This window comes from Mus caroli, unplaced genomic scaffold (assembly GCF_978045245.1).
Source record: "Mus caroli unplaced genomic scaffold, Mus_caroli_1 scaffold_14, whole genome shotgun sequence".
NCBI lineage: Eukaryota > Metazoa > Chordata > Mammalia > Rodentia > Muridae > Mus > Mus caroli.
Window position 1 is genome coordinate 70,625,029 of NW_028227269.1, and position 18,058 is coordinate 70,643,086.

General features: G+C 40.2%; 1 protein-coding gene across 2 annotated transcripts in view; it reads right to left on the minus strand.

The window, feature by feature from the left end:
- Ccdc175 (coiled-coil domain containing 175) overlaps positions 1–16,603 on the minus strand; it is a 76,483-nt gene extending 59,880 nt beyond the window's left edge. Inside the window, exons 1-4 of one of the 2 annotated variants that reach the window (XM_085830439.1) lie at positions 16,439–16,603; positions 12,492–12,577; positions 10,417–10,528; positions 6,953–7,088 (exon numbers count right to left, since the gene is read on the minus strand). In XM_085830439.1, coding sequence (XP_085686565.1) covers positions 6,953–7,088; positions 10,417–10,528; positions 12,492–12,577; positions 16,439–16,595 — 491 coding nt within the window. In that variant the 5' untranslated portion in view covers positions 16,596–16,603. Of the gene's footprint in view, positions 1–6,952; positions 7,089–8,555; positions 8,624–10,416; positions 10,529–12,491; positions 12,578–16,438 lie in introns of those variants that run through there. The other variant, XM_085830440.1, reaches the window with a different exon arrangement.
- Between the last annotated feature and the right edge of the window lie 1,455 nt (positions 16,604–18,058).

Below are 18,058 nucleotides of genomic sequence, written 5' to 3' on the forward strand. Positions count from 1 at the left end.
GCTCAAGAACATACGCAACAGAAACCAATACCATGTGGCACCATTAGAACACTGTTCTTCCACCATAACAAGCCCTGGATACCATAACAAACCTGAAAAGCAAGATTCTGACCTAAAAGTCCATCTCATAAGGATTATAGAGGACTGTAAGGAAGACATAATTAACTCCCTTAAAGAAATACAGGAGAACACAGGTAAACAGGTAGAAGCCCTTAAAGAGGAAACACATAAATCCCTTAAAGAAATACAGGAAACCACAATTTAACAGGTTTGAATTGAACAAAACCATCCAGGATCTAAAAATGGAAATAGAAACAATAAAAAAACCACAAAGGGAGGCAACACTGGAGATGGAAAACCTAGGAAAGAGATCAGGAGTTTCAGATGCAAGCATCGACAACAGGATAAAAGAGAGACTCTCAGGCGTAGAAGATACCATAGAAGATGTTAACACAATAGTCAAAGAAAATACAAAGTGCAAAAAGCGCCTAATCCAAAACATCCAGGAAATTCAGAACACAACAAAAAGACCAAACCTAAGAATAATAGGAATAGAAAAGAATGAAGATTGCCAATTCAAACGACCAGAAAACATCTTTAACAAAATCATAGAAGAAAACTTCCCTAGCGTAAAGAAACAAATGGCCATAAACATACAAGAAGCCTACAGAACACCAAATAGATTTGAGCAGGAAAGAAAGTCCTCATGTCACATAATAATCAAAACAATAAATACACAGAACAAAGAAAGAATATTAAAAGTGGTAAGGGAAAAAGGCCAAATACCATAAAGGCAGACCTATCAGAATCACATCAGACTTATCAACAGAGACTCTAAAAACCAGAATATCTTGGACAGATGTCATGCAAACCCTAAGAGAACATAAATGTCAGTCCAGACTACTATACCCAGCAAAACTCTCAGTCACCATAGACAGAGAAACCAAGATATTCCATGACAAAACCAAATTTAAACAATATCTCTCCACTAATCCAGCCCTACAGAGGATACTAGAAGGATACCAGAGGATACTCCAATACAAAGAGGGAAACTATACTTAAGAAAAAACAAGAAATTAACCATCTCACAGCAAACCCAAAAGAAGGGAACCACACAAACATCATACTACCTCTAACAACAAAAATAACAGGAACCAACGATCATTGGTCTTTAATATCTCTCAAAATCAATGGATTCAATTTCCCAATAAAAAGACATAGGCGAACAGACTGAATACATAAACAGAACCCAGTACTTTTCTGCATTCAGAAAACACACCTGACAAAGGATAGACATTATCTCAGAGTAAAAGGTTGGGAAAAAATTTTCCAAGCAAATGGTCCCAAGAAACAAGATGGAGTAGCCATTCTAATATCCAATAAAATAGACTTTTAACCAAAAAGTTATCAAAAGAGATGGGGAATGGCACTTCATACTCATCAAAGGAAAAAGCCACCAAGATGAACTCTCAATCCTGAACATCTATGCCCCAAATGCAAGGGATCACATTAGTAAAAGGAATGTTACTAAAGCTCAAAACAAACATTGAACCTCACACAATAATAGTGGGGGACTTCAAAACTCCACTCTCACCAATGGGCAGTTCATGGAAACAGAAACTAAACAGAGACAGTGAGACTAACAGAATTTATGAACCAAGTGAATTTAACAGATATCTACAGAACATTTCACCCTAAAACAAAAGAATATACCTTCTTCTGGGCATCTCAAGGCACCTTCTCTAAAACTGATCATATAATCAGATACAAAACAAACCTCAACAGATACAAGAAGATTGAAATAATATCACTGATTTTATCAGATCACCATGGACTAAGACTGGTTTTCAATAATAACAAAAGCAACAGAAAGTCCACATACACATGGAAACTAAACAACTCTCTACTAAATGATATCTTTGGTCAGTGAAGAAATAAAGAAGGAAATTAAAGACATTTTAGAATTTAACAAAAATGAAGGCTCAGCATACACAGATTTATGGGACACAATGAAAACAGTGCTAACAGGAAAATTCATAGCATTGACTTCATAAAGAAATTAGAGAGATCCTACACTAGCAACTTAACAGTACATCTGAAAGCTCTAGAGCAAAAAGAAGCAAACATACCTAAGGGGAATAGACAGCAGGAAATACTCAAACTCAGGGCTGAAATCAATCTTTCAAGAAACAAAGAGAATGATACCAAGAATCAACAAAACTAAGATCTGGCTCTTTGAGAAAATCAAGGAGATAGATAAGCCCCTAGCCAAACTAACTAAAGCACACAAAGAAAATATCCAAATTAACAAAATCAGAAATGAAAAGGGAGACATAACAACAGAAACTGAAGAAATCCATAAAAATCAGATCCCACTACAAAACCCTATACTCAACAAAACTGAAAAATCCAGGTGAAATGGATGATTTTCTAGACAGATACCAAGTATCAAAGTTAAATCAGGATCAGATAAACTAAACAGTCCCATAACTCCTAAGGAAATAGAAGCAGTCATTAAAAGTCTCCCAACCAAAAAAAGCCCAGGGCCAGATGGTTTTAGTGCAAAATTCTATCAGATCTTCTAAGAAAATCTAATACTAATACTTCTCAAACTATTCCACAAAATAGAAATAGAAGGAACACGACATAATTCATTCTATGAAGTTACACTGATACCTAAACCACACAAAGACCCAACAAAGAAAACTTCAGACCAATTTCACCTATGAATACTGATGCAAAAATACTCACTAAAATATTTGCAAACCGAATCCAAGAACACATCAAAACAATCATTCACCATGATCCAGTAGGTCTCATCCAGGAATTATCCAATAGCTTTCATCCAGGGATGGTTCAATACATGAAAATCTACCAACGTAATCCACTGTATAAATAAACTCAAAGAAAAAAATCATTAGATGCTGAAAAAGCCTTTGACAAAATAAAACACCCCTTCATATTAACAGTCTTGGAAAGAGCAGAAATCCAAGGCACATACCTAAACATAATAAAAGCAGTATACAGCAAACCAATAGCCAGCATTAAATTAAGTGGAAAGAAACTCGAAGCAATAAAATCAGTGACAAGACAAAGCTGTCCACCCTCTCCTTATATATTCAATATAGAACTCAAAAATATATTGCTAGCTAGAAAAATTAGACAACAAAAGGAGGTGAAAGTGATACAAATTAGAAAGGAAGAAGTCAAGGTATCACTATTTGCAGTTGATATGATAGTTTACATAAACAACCCCCAAACTTCTACCAGAGTGCTCCTATACCTGATAAACAACTTCAGCAAAGTGGATGGATATAAACTTAGCTCAAACAAAACAGTAGCCTTTCTCTACACAAATATTAAATGGGTTGAGAAAGAAATTAGGGAAACAACCACCTTCACAATAGTTATAAATAATAGAAAATGTGAGACCCTAACCAAGCAAGTGAAAGATCTGTATGACAAGAACTTCAAGTCTCTGAGGAAAGAAACTGAGGAAGATATCAGAAGATGGAAAGATCTCTCGTGCTCATGGATTGGTATGATTAACGTAGTAAAAATGGCCATTTTACCAAAAGCTATCTACAGATTCAATGTAATCCCCATCAAAATTCCAACTCCATTTTTTAGAGATAGAAAAAGCAATTCTCAACTTCATATGCAATAACTTTTTTGCATATGAAGGATAGTGAAAACAATTCTCTACAATAATAGAACTTCTGGGGGGAATCACCATCCCTGACCTCAAGCTGTACTACAAAGCAATAGTGATAAAACTGCATGGTATTGAAACAGAGACAGACAGGTATGCCAGTGTAAGAGAACTGAAGATCCACAAATAAACCCACATACCTATGGACACTCGATCTTTGACAAAGAAGCCAAAAATGTGTAAAAAAGCATTTTCAACAAATGGTGCTTTTCTAACTGGAGGTCTGCGTGTAGAAGAATACAAATTGACTCATTTTTATCTCCTCATTCAAAGCTCAAGTCCAAGTGGATCAAGGACCTTCACATAAAACCAGATATGCTGAATCTAATAGAGAAATTTGGAAAGAGCCTCAAACACATGGGCACAGGGGAAATGTTCCTGAACAGAACACCAATGGCTTATGCTCTAGGATCAACAATTAACAAACGGGACCTCATAAAATTGCAAAGCTTCTTTAAGGCAAATAGGACAATAGAACAAAATGGCAACCAACAGATTGGGAAGAAATTCTTTATCAACCCTGCAATACAAAGAACTCAAGAAGTTAAGACTCCAGAAAACCAAATAACCTAATTAAAAAAATGGGATACAGAGTTAAAGAATTCTCAACTGAGGAATCTTGAAAGGCTCAGAAGCAAGAAATATTCAACATCCTTAGTCCTCAGGGAAATGGAAATCAAAACCACCCTGAGATTCCACCTCACACCAGTCAGAATGGCTAAGATCAAAAACTCAGGTGACAACAGATGCTGGAGAGATTGTGGAGAAAGAGGAACACTCCTCCATTGCTGATGGGATTGCAAGCTTGTACAATGACTTTGGAAATCAGTCTGGTGGTTCCTCAGAAAATTGGACATAGTACTACATGAAGACCCAGCTATACCACTTCTGGGCATATACCCAAAAGATGCTCCACCATATCATAAGAACATATGCTCCACTATGTTCATAGCAGCCTTATTTATAATAACCAGAAACTGGAAACAACCCAGATGTCCCTCAACAGAAGAATGGATACAGAAAATTCAGCACATTTACATAATGGAATACTACTCAGATATTAAAAACGAGGTCTTCACAAATTTTACACGCAAATGGATGGAACTAGAAAATATCATCCTGAGTGAGGTAACTCAGACCCAAAAGAACATACATGCTATCTATGTACTCACTGATAAGTGGATATTTGTCCAAAAGCTTAGAATACCCATGATACCACTCATAGAACATATGAAACTTAACAAGAAGGAAGGTCAAAGTGTGGATGCTTCAGTCCCACTAAGAAGGGGGAACAAAATAATCATGGGAGGCAAACGGAGGGAAGAATCTAGGTGGGAGAAAAGGGGGAAGGAAAAGGGGGCCAGGATCAGTTATGGGAAGAGACAGGAGAGAAGTCCAGAGGACCAAGAGAATAAATAGAAATATGTAGCACTGGGGGGCAGGGGACGGGGGAAAGTCCCAGACCCCAGGGATACAAGAGGCTCTCAGGACCCAATTGGGGCAACATTAGCTGAAATGACCAACATTGAGGAGATAGAACCTGAAGAGACCACATCCAGTAAATTGACATGGCTCCCAGTTGAGGTATGGGGCCACCCACCCATCTTAAAAATTTTAACCCAGAATTGTTCCTGTCTAAAGGAAACACAGGGACAAAAATGGGGCAGAGCCTGAAGGAAAGGCCATCCAGACACTGCCCTACCTAGGGATCCATCCCGTCTGTAGACACCTAGCCCTGACCCTATTGCTGATGCCAAGATATGCTTGCAGACAGGAAGGAGCCTGGTATAGATGCCCCCTGAAAGGCTCTGCCAGCACCTGACTAATACAACCTTTGGACTGAGCCCAGGGACTCCAATGGAAGAGTTAGGAAATGGACTGAAGGAGCTGAAGGGGATTATAACCCCATAGGAAGAACAACTAACTGGATCCCTCAGAGCTCTCAGGGACTAAACCGCTAACCAAAGTGTAAACATGAACTGGTCCATGGCTCCTGCTACATATGTAGTAGAGGACTGCCTTATCTGGCATCAGTGGGAGGGGAGGTACTTGGTCCTGTGGAGGCTTGATGTCCCGGAAAAGGGGGATGCTAGAGGGGTGAGGTGGGAATGGGTGGGTGGTTAGGGGAGCACCCTCTTATAAGCAATGGGGAGGGGGAAAGGGCGGGGAGTTCACGGAGGGAAGACTGGGAAGGGTGACGACATTTGAAATGTAAACAAATAAAACAATTAACAAAAGAAATGTTGACCTCCATTCCCACCCTACTACATGGTAGACCTACCAAATCCCGTGTTTTTAATAAGCCTTCTCAGGATTCTGCTGCTCATGCCAGCCCAAAATTTATAGGAGCAGAATGGTGGGATATCACTCAGTGTATCCGGCTGCATGCTCCATTTCTAGTTGTTGGTTTAGAAACAGTCTAGTTTATAGCTATCCCCGGAAACAATGGCTAGTGCAGCCCATACATAACCTGCATTGTGAATCCTTAGTAGGAGTTAGAATATTCACTGTTCTTCAGTCTTATGAGCCTCATTCATGACACCTCTCCCAGGGCAGGTGTTCTGAGGGCCTACTTTGAGAAGAAGGTGTAAGGGTCTTGAGATATGATGAGTCCCTATGCATCAATTTCCCTGCTATGATGGGGGTGGGGGGCTCTTTGAACATTTCTCAATATAGAACATCAACATTCTGATAGTTATGCATTAGTCTTGCAAATTTGCTCACAGTTTGATGAACTTATTCTTCAAGTCTTATATTGTTTTCTCATTTTAGAATAAATCTTCCTCTTATAGACTATGTTGGGTCATTAGCTCTGAATTCTGTTTTACAGACAGAGCGAGTGAAGGTCCCTGATGAAGTATTGGCCTGAGTCAAAGGCTTAGAAATAAAGAAAGGTTTCTGGCAGATCTCAAGCTATAGGTGGTTACATACATAGACTCACTTAACTATACACAAACCCTGAAACTCTTTCCAGCTAACCAACCTCATCCTCCTATTGAATTATAGGCACAATTGAAGTCTTACATGAAGTTATTGGATAAAACATAACTGGTCTAATATGCAGTTACAACAAAATTGCAACAAGAAATTACTGGAGCAGGATAGGGTTGCAAATTTAATTCTCTAGGAGCAGAAACTTTAAAACACTAAGTTTCAACCTTGGGAGGTAGCTTGGAAATAAACACGTCATTTTCAGTGAACATTCTCAGTTTGGCAAATACTAAATTAAGAAATACCTACCCCAGAACTTCATTCATGGTCTTCAGCTCGCTTATTTTGTTGTTTAGAAATTTTACTTCATTATTCATCGTCTCAATCTTTCTTTTTATTTGACTTATCTCAATGATATTGAGTTTGCGAGCATCTGCAATACATTCTTCAAAGCAAGTGAAAATGTGACCGTCATTGGAGGAAGAGCACAACAGCAGATGCTTTTCCTATACCAAGGAGAACTGCCTTTCCATATTCTTTCCACTATGTTTTTGTACCAAGAACTTTGAACTTCCCACTTTGGACCATCTCAGTCTTACGGACTTCTGTGGCTGTTACAATGTCACATAACATCACAACATAATCTGGAAAGTTTCACAGGCACAGTCTTACAGCACCTGATTGCCATTGGCCCTATCCACTTCTTACCTCCTGCCTAGGACTTCCCATTGTCTTTAATAAAGTATTTGTTTTAGGCATCATGCTTATGTATATGTGTTTAGAAAGCTCAGGAAGAGGAACAAACATTGGACCACTGGTTAAAGGATGCAGGGAATAGGTACTTACTTCCTCCTTCTCACCAGTGGCTCTCAATTGCTTGAGTTCCTGTCCTCACTGCTTTTATTGATAAACTGCTGCATGGAAATGTAAGTGAAACAAACCCTTTCCTCCCCCAAGTTGCTTTGGTCATGGTGTTTCAGCACAGAAATAGAAAGCTTAGCTAAGACAGGATGCAGTCTATAAGGTTCCACTCCTTTACTGTCAAGCAGATATCAAAATGCAGATTTAGAACAAAGATTCAGTAAGTGGATAATTGGCACATCTCTCTTTAAAAACAAAACACTTGTTTTGTGCCAGGTGAAATGCCTGTCACCTTTCTATAATCCCAGCATGGGGGAAGCAGAGAAGGCAAGCCTGGGCTACACAAAACCCTGTTTGTCTGTTTTAAGCAAATAAAATCAAAGCTAAAAACAAAACACACACGAACAATATTTCGCTTTCTTATTTGAATCGTTCTTTCAAGGTGGGGTCCTTGGGAAACAGATTCTAGGGTTTGTATGCAGAGAATGCATAATACTTGTCTCTGTTGGGGTGAAGATGACAAGACTTCAAAGGAGAGGTCAAAATGCAAAGGCATGGTCTACTCTGGCATAAGAGAGTCATAGCAGCTGATCACAGAATAAACTCCAACCCAGGGACTGTCACATATTGGGAACTGCATTCGATGTTCAAGGTGATTCTTGCAGAGGGACTCAGTTACAAGCCTCACCTGACACTTCTTGCAGCTGAGAAAATAAAGTTGGGTCCTGGACTGACACCAAAATTTTAACTAAAAAATGATTCCAAGAGCTAAATCTAGGAGCCAAAGCTTCAAATCTTAGGGACTGGAAATACGGTTTGGTGATAGGATATCCACTCCTCTAGCATGTGTGGGACCATTGTTTGATCTCCACAAAATCCAAATCAAAACATTTAAAAGATACCCTCAGAGGTAAAGATGGGTTAAAGTCAGGTTTTTTTAGTTTTGTTTTTAATTTACTTATTTCTTTATATGTGTGAGCCCATGGGAGTGTATGTGAACCTTATAAAAAGACACTATGGCCAAGGCAGCATGTAACTGGGGCTGGCTTACTGGTTCTGAGGTTCAGTCCATTTTTTGTCATGGTGGATACACGGCAGCATCCAGTCAGGCATAGCACTGGAGGAGCTGAGAGTTCTACATCTTGTTCTGAAGGCAAACAGGAGAAGACTGACTTCCAGGCAGCTAAAAGAAGGGTCTCTCAAAGCCCACAGAGACATACTTCCTCCGACAAGGCCTCACCTACTCCAATGAGGCCACACCTCCTAATAGTGCCATGGCAGCCAGAAGAGGGCATTGGATCCCATAGAACTGAAGTTGCAGGTGGTTGTGAGCTGTATGTGGGTGCCAGGAATTGAACCCAAGTCTTCTACAAGAGTAGCAGGTGAACTACCGAGCCATCTCTCCAAGCTCGATTAATATCTGTATGCCATTAGATTTGAGAATGATTTCTTTGAGACAGTATCAAAAAGATAGTTAACAAAAGAAAAAATAGATAAGTTAGACCATCAAATTAAAAGCTTTCATCAAAGGTCATCATCGACAGAGGCCAGCTCCTGAGTAGGAGGGCATATTTGAAAATGATATACCTAGTAATGGGTTGACATCACGACCCATCAATGATAGCAACTACAAAGTCCCAATACTTTAAGGACAAAGGGCCAGGGTTGAGATCTCTCTTCAGAAAATGAGGTGACAAAGACACAGCACCCTACACAACACAGCAACCAACAAACAGAGAAAAAGATGCTCAAAGGAACTAATTGTTAGAAAATTTTAATTTTAATTTAATTAAAATTTAAATTAAAACCAGAGATGCTAATTTATGCTAAATAGAATAGATCTCATTAAAACAAACAAAGCAAGAAAAGAACAAGTGTTGGCAAGGATGTCGGGAAAATGGGACCCTGTGCATCACTGGCGGCTACCAATAATGGCTGATCTTATAAAAATCACATGTAGAATCATCATACAATTCAACATTGATATAGAGACAAAAGGAATTTAAAACAGAGTTCAGATGTGCAGTTGGACACTGTAAACATCATTACTCTCAACAGGCAAACGGCAGGGGAAGCTGTCCATCAGCAATAGAATGGATAAGCAAAGGGTGGTGGATATATACAATGGAATGCTGTTTAACCTTTACAAGGAGGCTCATTCTGACACATGCCCCCTTATGAATAGCAGTCACTATGCTAAGTGAACTAAACCAGTCATAGCAGGTGTGGTGGTTTGAATATGCTTGGCCCATGAAGTGGCACTATTAGGAGGTGTGTCCTCATTGGAGTAGGTGTGGCCTTGTTAAAGCAAATATGTCACTGTGGGGGTGGGCTTTGAGAGACCTTTCTCTTAGCTGTCTGGAAGCCAGTCTTCTGTTTGCCTTTGGAACAAGATGTAGAATTCTCAGCTCATGCTTCCACCACTATGTCTGCTTGGATGCTGCCATGTTCCCACCATTGATGATAATGGACTGAACCTCAGAAGCAGTAAGCCAGCCCCATTTAAATGTTGTCCTTTATAAGAGTTGCCTTAGTCATGGTGTCTCTTTACAGCAATGGAAACCCTAACTAAGACAACAGGACTACTTATGTGAAGTACCTAGAATCACCAACACCCTATAAACAAAAAGTAGAATGGTGGATTAGGACATCCATAAAGCCTAATTTAATTGTGTAACTATTAATCAGAAATGGGCTGATCTCTCTTTTATTCAATTTAACAACAAAATTATGCAAATTGGATTTCCTTATAGTGTATTATTTCCACCAAAAGTCACATGAGGGATTGCTACAGAGCACAATGTTCACATTAGGTGATCTTTCTATTGATGCTTGCATAGGCACAGTTATTAAATCCTTGTTTAGAAGTACGTGGCTCTCTTCCTCCCCACAGCACATGCCATCAGAAGTACCTTCTAGCTCCCTGTGTATGCTGTTGGGCACAGTCTCCAGCAGAAAGTAAAGTCGGCTCAGCTCCATGCTTTCAATCTCCAGCAGTTCTACCGTGTTTTTCCGCATTTCTTCCTGGAAAAAAAAATCAAATTGCTGTTTGAAAAAAAGTTAATGCAGCAAAGCAATCATGTTTCCTTCCTAAGACAGGATCTCTCTGCTCGGGAGTCGAAAACGTCATTTCGACCAGACACCTCCTGCTGCTGTTTTTATGCGTCAGACAGCTGGGAAAGAGGATGACCTACATCCGATTTTAATCTGCCATTGCTTATTCATCTTTAATATCTGTTGATTTATCTTTTCACTCCGAGCCTTCTTTCCCTTCTGTGTACCTGTTTCCTGTTTCCTGTATCCAGTTTCAATTCATCTAAATGGAAAGAGTCCAAGAAGAGGGTCTAACACTGAAAGGGCCACTTAGTCCCTACAAATACCCATGTGGGAATACAGAAAACAATGCTTTTCTTTTCCTTTTTTAAAAAAAATGTATGTATGCATGTACGTATGTGTACCATATCTACATATGGTACCTGCAGAGATCAGAAAAAGAGCATTGGACCTGATGAAACTGGAATTGTGACCCACAATATGAATCCTACGAAACCAAACTCTGCACGAGCAACACGTGGTCTTAGCCACTGAGCCGCCTCACCAGCCTCCCACGCCTTGCTGAGATCTATAAATCTGACAGTACTGTGATGGTTGATTTATTTGCTTACTTTTAGGTACAGACCCATTTAAGAAGAGGAAAACATTAAAAAATCATTTCTTAAATAAATAAAGCTATAGCTGTTTTATGACCTGAGAAACTTCCCTTGTGTTTTACCAACCAAAAATCATATTGCATATTTGTATGTACAGTGTGGTATTGTTTCTTCGGGGAAAAAAATCAACACAGTTATCACCTGTAGTCTGGAAGTAAAATAGTTAATTGTCAATATTTGAGAGTAGTGGAATTATAGTGGTTTTTATTTGCTTATTTTTGCTTATTTAGTTTGCAAAATTTCCAGGGTAAGCATATACTATAATAAGTATTGGCCATTTTTTAAGTGGAGGAATTCATATTTGCTACTTGAGAGATTTCCATGGCTCAGGTGTTAAACGGTTGGGATCTAGATTCTTTAATTAGCCACAATGAAAGTCTTGACTCCTTACATAGACTAAGAAAAATGTAGGCGGGAGGAAGGAGCAGCTTGAAGCATGGCTGGTGATGCTGAGCACCAGAGCTCTTGGGGATCCACCCAAGGGATTCGGAAGTCAGGCTATGTGGAGTGATTACATTCTTGCATGTAATTATATAAAGCATACAGTCATGAGTTGCTTATCTATGGATCTGAGGTTTCTTACTTTATAGCCGTTTCTACCTTCTCAGACACTTGTTAGGGAGTAGATTTTTGCCATTTTTAAGATCAAATAAAGACTCTACTCTTTCATCTGAGAAGGCAGTTTTACCACCCTCTGAAGCTGCCAAGTTGATGTGTCCAGAGGGAAATTTGGAAACATTCCTTTGATCTGACTTCCTTGGGGGCAGGTCTATATCAGGAAAGAATATCTGATGTTCATAAGGCAGTTGTCTGCTTTGGTGAGACAGTTGTTAAGCAACTGGCTAGTGTCCATGAAGGGAACTGCTTACAGAAAGCTGAGTTACTTATAGCCACACCTCACCTTGACCAGGGGTGTTGGTTGCTGCTTGGCTAGCTGTTGGTAGGTTGGTTGGCTGGTATAACCATTTCTTACATACTATGTAAGCATTTGCCCACATGGCCCACCCATTACCTGGGCTCTCTCAGCATCCCTGTGGCCTTTTCTAATTGGGCTTGTCTGTATCTTTTGCACACGCTCCACCATTCAGTTTTCTGCAGGAAAAACTGAGCAGCAATCTGAACTGACATTGGTTGGTCAATTGAAGAAAAGTATTTTTTAACTCAGGGTAAATATTTTTTCTGTACACTTATTCAGACAACGTGAACAGAGTCACTTCTAAATTAAAGGTTAATTCCGGAAGTGAATGTAAAAAAAAATCTTAAAGATAATGAAATACCAGTTTTTTAACAGCTACAGTAATGTCCTTAAGAAAGGTCTTAACTTCTTCATTGCATGTGAAATAGTCTCCTTGCAGAGATTTTTCTGGAAAACAAAAAGATTAGAAAATTAAGATATTTTACATATTTGTTCAAACGCTACTTGGTTCATCCTTTATGATCCAGTTCAAATGTTGAAACTTAAGAGTATTTTGAATGTCTATTGAATGTCACCAATTTCCTTTTAATGTTTCTTATTGATTGCATAGTGTACATACACATACACATGCACACACACACACACATACACACACACAATCCTTAAAGAAAATCTCTCATTAAATTCATCTTTGTAGATATACCCTATGAGAGGAAGAAGAGACTTCAATAAGATGAAATATTAATAAATAATTGCAAATGAGAAAAAGCTAATGTGTTTGCAAATGTAGGTTTAAAATGATTTGTATCTATACACACAGTATGTAGTATAGTGTGTGGCCATATATATATATATATATATATATATATATATATAATACAACATTACATTGTGCCAGAAATACACAACAAATCATTTTAGTTAAGGAATCTTTTATGTCATGTAAACGTGAAGCAAAGATTGAGATTGCACATTCTCAAATGGGTAGTTATGCCTTTAGCCTTCTGTCCCTCCCCCTTGTTCACTGATGTACTCAAAGAGGTCTCCTTTACCTTAACCTCTGTAAGCAGAGAGTACTAAGAAGAGAATATTGTAAAATACAAGCAAAGAGAGTAAAGGCAAAATATATACTAAGAATGGCAAGACAGAATCCAAGACAAAGAAGCAAGAAGAGACTGAGGGTTCTGGGCCTGTCCAGTATGTGAGAGATCAGTTTCATGTGCATCATTGTGATTTATCTACATCGTCCAACTCTTGCTTTTCTCTTTTGTCTTTCTGCTAAGAGCAGAAGCTAAGACTTTCTTCATGCTAGACAAGTGATCTATCACTGAGTCACAAGCCAGAGCCCTGTACTCTCAAAATTTTTTTATGACAAAGAATGATACTCCACATGGTATGCACTCACTGATGAGTGAATATTAGCCCAGAAGCTCGGAATACCCAAGATATAATTCACAGACCACATGAAGTTCAAGAAGAAGGAAGACCAAAGTGTGGATAGTTCAGTCCTTCTTAGACCAGGGAACAAAATACCCATGGGAGGAGTTACAGAGACACAGTATGGAGCAAAGTCTGAAGGAAAGGCCATCCAGAGACTTCCCCACCTGGGAAATCCATCTCAAATACAGTCACCAAGCTCAGACACTATCATGGATGCCAAAAGTGCTTGCTGACAGAGCCTGATATAGCTGTCTTCTGCGGGGCTCTACCAGTGCCTGACAAATACAGAGATGGATGCTCTCAGCCAACCACTGGACTGAGCACAGGGTCCCCAAGGGAGGAGCTAGAGAAAGGACTCAAGAGCTGAAGGGGTTTGCAGACCCATAGGAGGAACAACACTATGAAATAACCAGTACCCCCAGAGCTCCTGGGGACTAAACCACCAACCAAAGAGTACACATGGAGGGACCCATGGCTCCAGCCTCATATGTAGCAAAGGATGGCCTTGTTGGTCATCAATGGGAGGAGAGGCCCTTGGTCCTGTGGAGGCTCTATGCCCCAGTGTAGGGAAATGCCAGGGCCAGGAAGCGGGAGTGGGTGGGTGGGGGAGGATCCTCATAGAAGCAAGGAGAGGGGGCGGAATAGGGGGATTCTCGAAGGGGTACTGGGAAAGGGATAATATTTGAAATGTAAATAAAGAAAATATCTAATAAAAAATAAAATTAAAATAAATAAATAAAATGATTCTCATAGTATAGATGAGAATCTAAGACTTGTCAATGACTTTTGAGGTTATATTTTATGTGCAAAGCCCCAGATATAATCAGTATTAGATTGCATGATTAGAACCAGTCAGTAGGATTTGGGGGCCCATACACTTGTGGCCATTCCAGTAGAATGAATTGTAACATCTGCCCCAGTTCCAGGGAGCCTGGACTCTCATACAGATCTATATATTCTGTATAGTTACGTATTTTGAAGCACGGATGCTAAAGAGGCAAGCATATACCCTCTCTTTTTTTTTCTTTATGGAAAAAAGTGAGCACATATTTATTATTGCTCAAAAATAGGCTGGAGATTTATAGACTTTCTAACTACACTCAGAGCAAGAAATCTTTATTTTAGATGAATTTTATTTATAGATAACTTTAGTCATAGCCCAAACTGGGCTTCAACTTGCTCTCAGGCTGAGGATAGATAACCTTGGCCTTCTGATCCTGTTGCTTCCACCTCACAAGTGCTGGGATTCCCACGCCCAGGTAAAGGAGGGCTGATGAAGTTTCTTCTTATGAAGAACTTCCTAGGGTGCTGTGACAGATTATCTTCCAGGCATGACCATGGTGCTCCCAGACTCACTGCAGCTATGGCCACCTGGACAAGACCTGCACAATTGGAGACAATGAGCTCAGCCAAGTTTCTAAATATACCACTAATGGACTCTGTGTAAGTGGGAGGTGAAGAAAGGAGAGAACTAATAAAGGTGGGAAAAGGATGTTTTAGGGATGATGAGAGGGGCGGGAGAGACGTGTGAGAGATAGGTATGATCAAGATACTATGTGCCCAAGTACAAAAGTGAGCAAGAATAAATATGATATTGTAATAAAGAAAACTTTCCGAGTCTCCAGATGTTATTAGCATATGCAAATATTTGTGCATAAGTACAGGGTTGAGTGGACACGTTGATCTAGAGATAGTTGTGAGGAGAATTCAAGGTCCAAGTTCTAGCAATGACCTTGGATACACAGGGTTAATTTGTGTCATGAATGACTAACATTTTTTCATGGAAATACTTGCCTCTGCTTATCCAATGAGAAGTGTGACATTAAATTCAGCCCTCTAAGAAGGTGAGAAAGAAATCGCTGTTACTGCAGCACATTCACAGAAATAGCTATGATTATTTTGAAGCAATACAACCATCTTCATGAAACAGTGAGACAGCTTGCTCTTAATGCCCTAAACGCCTTTGTCCTCAACAAGAAATGCCCTTTCTTGGACTAACCGATTGTGACTTCTAACAGAATAGGTGTTATATTAGTTACTTTTGAATGGCTGTGACCAAAATGCCTAATAGAATCAACTTAGGGAAGTAATTTTTTATTTGACCCAGGGTCTAGAGGGTTCCAGTCCATCGTGGTAGGGTTGGGTATAGTAGAGGAACCTTGGTTTACTGCAGCAGGGGCCTGAGAAAGATGATCCCAAGAACCAGAAAGATACCAGGAACTAGAGGCTGGTTAAAAATCTTCAAAGTTCTCTCCCATTCTGCTCAGTGACAGACTTCTCTCAGCTGAGCCCTACCTTTTAAAGATTTCACAGCCTCCTAAAACCAGCCCAACAAACCAGGAAACAGGCATGTACAACAGGAGCCCATGGGAGACCTCAGAGTCAAAGCCTACCGAGTATGTTACCCTGACTCCACAAAAGATCATTTTTGGTTCAAATCTCCCAAACGCCGTCTTTTATTTAACTTTCTTTGCCAATTACAACAAACAGGTGTCTCTTAAGCAGTCCTTTGCCTACTTGCCTTTTAAGGTCTCCAGTTTTCCATGGTAAAGGCTAAAAGGTGTTAAACCCATGAAGGAAAGATAAAAGACTTAAGTGGAAAGCAGACATGCAGGTCCCAGTTGATAGCCTGGGACACCGGGTGGTTATAGTGACTCATCAACCCAGATGCGCTTGAGCAGATGAACACTTAGCCTCTCCCTGTCTCCCATCTCCCCCACCAATGAGGAACTGAAGGCTAGACCCTGGCCAGGGATGTCCTGGGTTTTAGGAGAAGAGTGTTTGCTCAGGCTCCTGCCAAGAGCCAGACAGACCACCATCTTCAAGGGGGAAGTGGCTCCTGGCCACGGCCTCTGTGGAACTTCTCACCTACAACAAAGAGCTGCTCTAGCGCATTGGCCGCTACCGAGGAGCCCAAGGTTGTGGGGAAGGTGCATAGCTCCAGGGACAGGCTTGTGGAGACCGAGGCTGGCCGCACCAACTTCTTGTTGACAAACCCCTCGGGGGTCCAGGAGCGTATGGCCATCTTGTTTGTTGAAGCTGTCAGCACCAGGCGAAGTGAGAGGAACACTGTTGCCAGGGCAACGACGACGCTGACGTCTCCAAGTGTCCGCTTGTGGCCCCCACCTGAGGTTGGAACCTCCTTTGGCTTGCTAACTTTACCCTCAAAAGCTGTGGTCCTGGTTGGGTGACTTTCGTATTCCTACCTTTCTTACAGACTGCTTTCCGAAATCACAAGGACGATGTCTGAATGCCTCTGGCCTCTCCATAGAGTAGCTCTCTTAATCAGCACAGTGACTTGTAAAGATAGTCTTAATGATACCCATTTTACAGAAGAGGGAACTGACGTTTCAGTGACTAAGTGAGTTTCCGAGGTCACAGGAAGACAACAATGAATGTGAAGAGAATCCATTGAACCACTTCAGCTGGTTTTTACTCTCCCCTATTCTGTTCCTGCGCAGGTTTTGCCTCTTATCCTTATGCAAGCTATTTGATGACCCGCCATGACTAATTTCTTCTTGCATCTCCATCATCAGTCTCAGTGTTGAGTGTGATGATCAATTCTGCTTATCTAGAGACAAACAAGGCAATTGAACCCCCATACCTAAGGTTTCTCCGCAGGTGATGAATCTGAAGTCATGCTGGTTGTAATATCATTATCATCTAATTACCCAATGGTCATTATGTTCTGAATCCCCCTCCTGTGACCCATTTAACCACTGCCTTCCTTTGAGGTGCGTATCTGGGCCCACTTTCCAGAGAGCATCCTGGGCATGCCATAAACCATCATGTTACAATGCCTGAAAGAGGCCTCAGCTCATCAAAAGTTGAAACAGCTCCAGAAACTAGACTTTTCTCATCCGGGCTAGGTTTATCCAGTCTGTGGGCACTGTCTTAGGTCCTTTCTTTTTGAAAGATTTGGTCTAATCATCTTCAGATCTATTCTTGCCTCTCTGTGATCTCCACTTTGGAAGACCCATTCCCCAAACTCTCTTGTAGATTGATAGCTAGGTAAGTTCAACCAATAGGAGCTACTAGGAAGAGCTTAGAAGGTGAAGAAGCCACAATACTTCTGTCCAGGGGAGGACTTATTTCAGCCACAATGGACTTCAGGTCAGTAGGTTTGGAACTTGAGAGTTGGCATGAGAGGGTTCCAGAATGCTTAACAGTTTGCAGATATTCAGCACAAAATACATACGGGTATCAGACATGGTTGTGGTGGTTTTCTGACATTCCCCTCTTGGCTTCTATTCTCTTTGTAGCACATTCTTGTGGTGAACTTCTTTCCTGGAATTATACACATTGAATCATTCTAATCTTATCTTCATATTTGCCGTTTCACTGATCCTATTCATATCACTGTTCTTCACTGTCTGCAAATACAGGCTAATCCCAAAGGGGTTATCAGTATCTTCTGCACCTATTAAAATTATTATAGGTTTTCTGTCTTTTAAATCTCTTTATTTCTCTTATCTGTAGTATTTTATT